General features: G+C 42.6%; 1 protein-coding gene across 1 annotated transcript in view; it reads left to right on the forward strand.

Moving 5' to 3' along the window:
• The first annotated feature begins 7 nt into the window (after positions 1–7).
• Positions 8–3,419, forward strand: part of Hykk (hydroxylysine kinase) — a 4,189-nt gene continuing 777 nt past the window's right edge. The window contains 2 exon segments of the mRNA XM_028784564.1: positions 8–384; positions 2,673–3,117. Of these exon segments, the coding sequence (XP_028640397.1) occupies positions 2,678–3,117 (440 nt within the window). The 5' untranslated portion in view covers positions 8–384; positions 2,673–2,677.

The following is a 3,419-nucleotide window of genomic DNA, read 5'->3' on the forward strand; positions in this document are numbered from 1 at the left end:
GGCAGGTCACTGTCCAGCCCCAGCCCTGCTGAGACCTCAGGGCGCAGTTTTGAGGGTCCCACCGTCCGCGGGCCTGCGTGCTTGCGGGGTGGAAGCCATCCTAAGGCTCCCCCGGACCTGACACGAGGACCGGCTGTGGGCCACCTCCCTGCCGCCCGTGTCCTTCGCTCCACAGCAAGACCCACTGGAAGTGAGTCTTACTTCCAGTCGCCCTTGGAAGAGTAGAGTTCCTGCAGCCTGTGAACTGTGAGGGGAAGCAACCATTGACTCCCGAAATAAGTGCGGGAACTATCACAACCTTGGAAGCTCACAGGAAGGTCACTGAAGACAGACGCGGAAGTGCTAAGGCAGAAGTTACGAGACTTTGTACCTGTTTAGGAGAAGGTGAGAGGAAAGACTAGTTTCTGTATTATTATTTTTTCCTCGTCTACTTTGTACAAAGTGCAGGTCCACTCCCTCTCCATTCGCCTTTCGTGCGGCCAAAAATTATGGACTCTGAGGAAACCTCTTGGTTAGAAGCCCTTACTGTTTGAGGTTTTTTTCTGGATCTAAATATTGTTGACAAGAAGACTAACATCGATATAGGATTTAGATTCACTCTCCATCCTCTCTACACACCGGGAACATTTGGTCAAAATGAACATCTCTGCTTTTTTTTTTTTTTTTAAGTTTTTTTCTTTATGTGCATTTACTTTCAGTAGCAGGTTTCAGTGTGTGTCTTTTCTTTCCAGATGTGGAGTTCTTCCTATATACAGCCAAAAAGCAAATATAAGCTCAAAACTCTTCGTTGAACTCTTTTACAGGCAGTGTGGCCAAAGTTACAGAGGTTGGTTACCCAGCTGATGCTGAACACTTCTCACAGTTCAGCAGCTGTTTGGTACCAGGTTGTCTTGTGACCAGACCTTCCAACAGGACTTTGCCCTGCTTTAGCAAACAGGACTCTGCAGAAGAGATACATAACAAGCCCCCTTTAAGGACATGGGAATGTTTTCTGGAGATTGGCCTTCGCCAATTGCCTTGAACAGTCTTCAAATTTAAGAACTTTTTCTTTTTGAGACAGTCTCTCACAGCAGCCAGGGTAACGTGGAACTCAATAGGTAGTCTGGACTGGCCTTCAACTTGCAGCAGTCTTACTGCTCTGTCTCTGGATTGGTGGGATAGCAGATGTGAGCCACCAGACCCAGCTCCCTATCAAATCCCTGTCAAGTTCAGTGTTGTTTTAATGCCCTTAAATTCTTTCAGAGCTGAGAGGATTTTATCTCCGAGTTAAGGCTTCAGTTCATATTACATTCTGAGCACCAGCCTTATTTTATATATATTCAGAAGGAGTGTTTAAAATTCCTTGTAAAATCTTCAGGTAAAAAGCAGTGTAACAGGATATATTAGTTTCCAGAAATTTCAGGTGCAAAGATTCTTTTGAAGCCCTGTTTAGTCTTTATGATACTATGTTTAGTGTCAACACCTGAAGGGCTTAATTTGCTTCTGAAAGCAAATACTATGGTCAGAAGGTAAACACGAGAAGGGTTTGTCAAGAACAACAGCTTAACTGGGCACATGAGTTACTTGGTAGAGTGTTTGTCTAGCATGCCTGAGGCCCTGAGTTTGATCCTTAGCACCAAATAAGCCAAGTGTGGTGGTACATAGCTGTAATCTCAGCATTTGGGAGGTAGAAGCACGAGGATCAGAAATTCAAGACCAGCTAATATGTTTAAGTCCAGCCCATGCTACATAAAACCTTGACTCAAAAAACAAAAACAAACATAAAAGAATACAACTTGGAATTACAGGCATGTACTACTAGCACGTACATTCCCATGGTTGCTGTAGATCCAAACTCCAGTCCCTATGCTTAGGCATTGGTCACCATCCGCAGTGAGCCATCTTCCCGGCCCGCAGAACTGAGGTCTTGGTGGAACTGAATATTATTAGTTTTGGACACATCTCTTTAGGTCTTTGTACCTACATTTCTTTCCAAAGTTGACAGACACAAGAAGGTTGGGTTGGATAAAAACAAAATGCTTCTCTGACCTGTGTTTGTCCATAGAACTGTACCTTCAAGTTGGGAGGGAAATTTAAAAATAATTTATAGCACAGGATTTTAATCATCTATCAACATATCTGCTTCTGTTTTGTTTTATTTGAGACAAGGTCTCTCTTTATTGCCTGGACAGCCTAGAACTTACTAGGTAGACCAAGCTGGCCTGGAACTTGAAATAGTTTTCCAGCCTCTCCCTTCCAAGTGCTGGGATTATAATGGTGTGGGCCATTATCCCATGACAGAGCATCAACTTCGTTTTCTTTTAAAGATTATTTTAATTCTTAAATGTCTCTGTGTAGGTATGGTGCACATGTAACTGCAGATGCCTGCAGAGTCCAGAAAAGGCCGTCAGAGCCCCCTGGAACTGGAGTTACAGGTGAATTAAGACATGCTATGTGAAAGCTAGGGACCAAATTCAGGCCTTCTGCAAGAGCAGCAAGTGCTCTTAACTGTGGAGCCACCTCTCCAGCTCCAGGCCATCTGCTTCTTCATCTCATTCATTCATTATTTGTTTAAACTTTATAAATAAAAATCAAGAAGCATAGACTCAATGTAGAAAAATAGTGGTCTGTCTTGAGGATATCATTCAAATAGCTGTCGTTCTAATATGTCTGGCTCTTATTTTTTCCCCTAGACATAATGTCAAGTGGAGATGACCAACAGTCACAGGCTTTTACCAAGCCCACTTTTACTGAGGCACAAGCCTCTGCACTGGTAGAATCAGTATTTGGGTTCAAAGTTTCTAAGATCCAGCCACTCCCTAGCTATGACGACCAAAACTTTCATGTTCACATTTCAAGAAGCAAAGAGACTACAGATGACCCAGTTGACTATGTCTTCAAAATCATCAATACGGAATCTAGTCGAACTCCAGACCTGATTGAAATGCAGAACCATGTCATCATGTTTCTGAGAGCAGCTGGATTTCCAACAGCCTGTGTGTGCCGAACTAAAGGGGACAGCACGATCTCTCTGATAACCATTGGTAAGAGATTTCCTATATGTTCATATTACTACATTTTGGCTACAGGTAGAAGTGCAATGTCAAAAACAAGTTCATAACTCCAAGTGGGAATATAGTTTGGAAACGACTTGAGAGCTACTGTAAATTTTATGTTTATAAATGTCCTGATAAATAATAACTAAGGGACCTGTGAACACCAGGAAGACACGTTCTATTCTTATGTAACACAAAAAGATTATATGTGTTGCTAGGAATTGAACCCAGGCCCTTGCACATGCTAGGCAAGCACTTGGCAAAGTCACTTCTCCAGCCTCAAGAATGTATTTTTAGTTATTAGACTAGCTGCTGTGTTGTAGTAGAAATAGAAAGAGCATGAAACTAGCAATCAAGCATTTAAAATGCCAGTTTGTCATTACT

This window comes from Grammomys surdaster, unplaced genomic scaffold (assembly GCF_004785775.1).
Source record: "Grammomys surdaster isolate TR1022 unplaced genomic scaffold, NIH_TR_1.0 124337, whole genome shotgun sequence".
NCBI lineage: Eukaryota > Metazoa > Chordata > Mammalia > Rodentia > Muridae > Grammomys > Grammomys surdaster.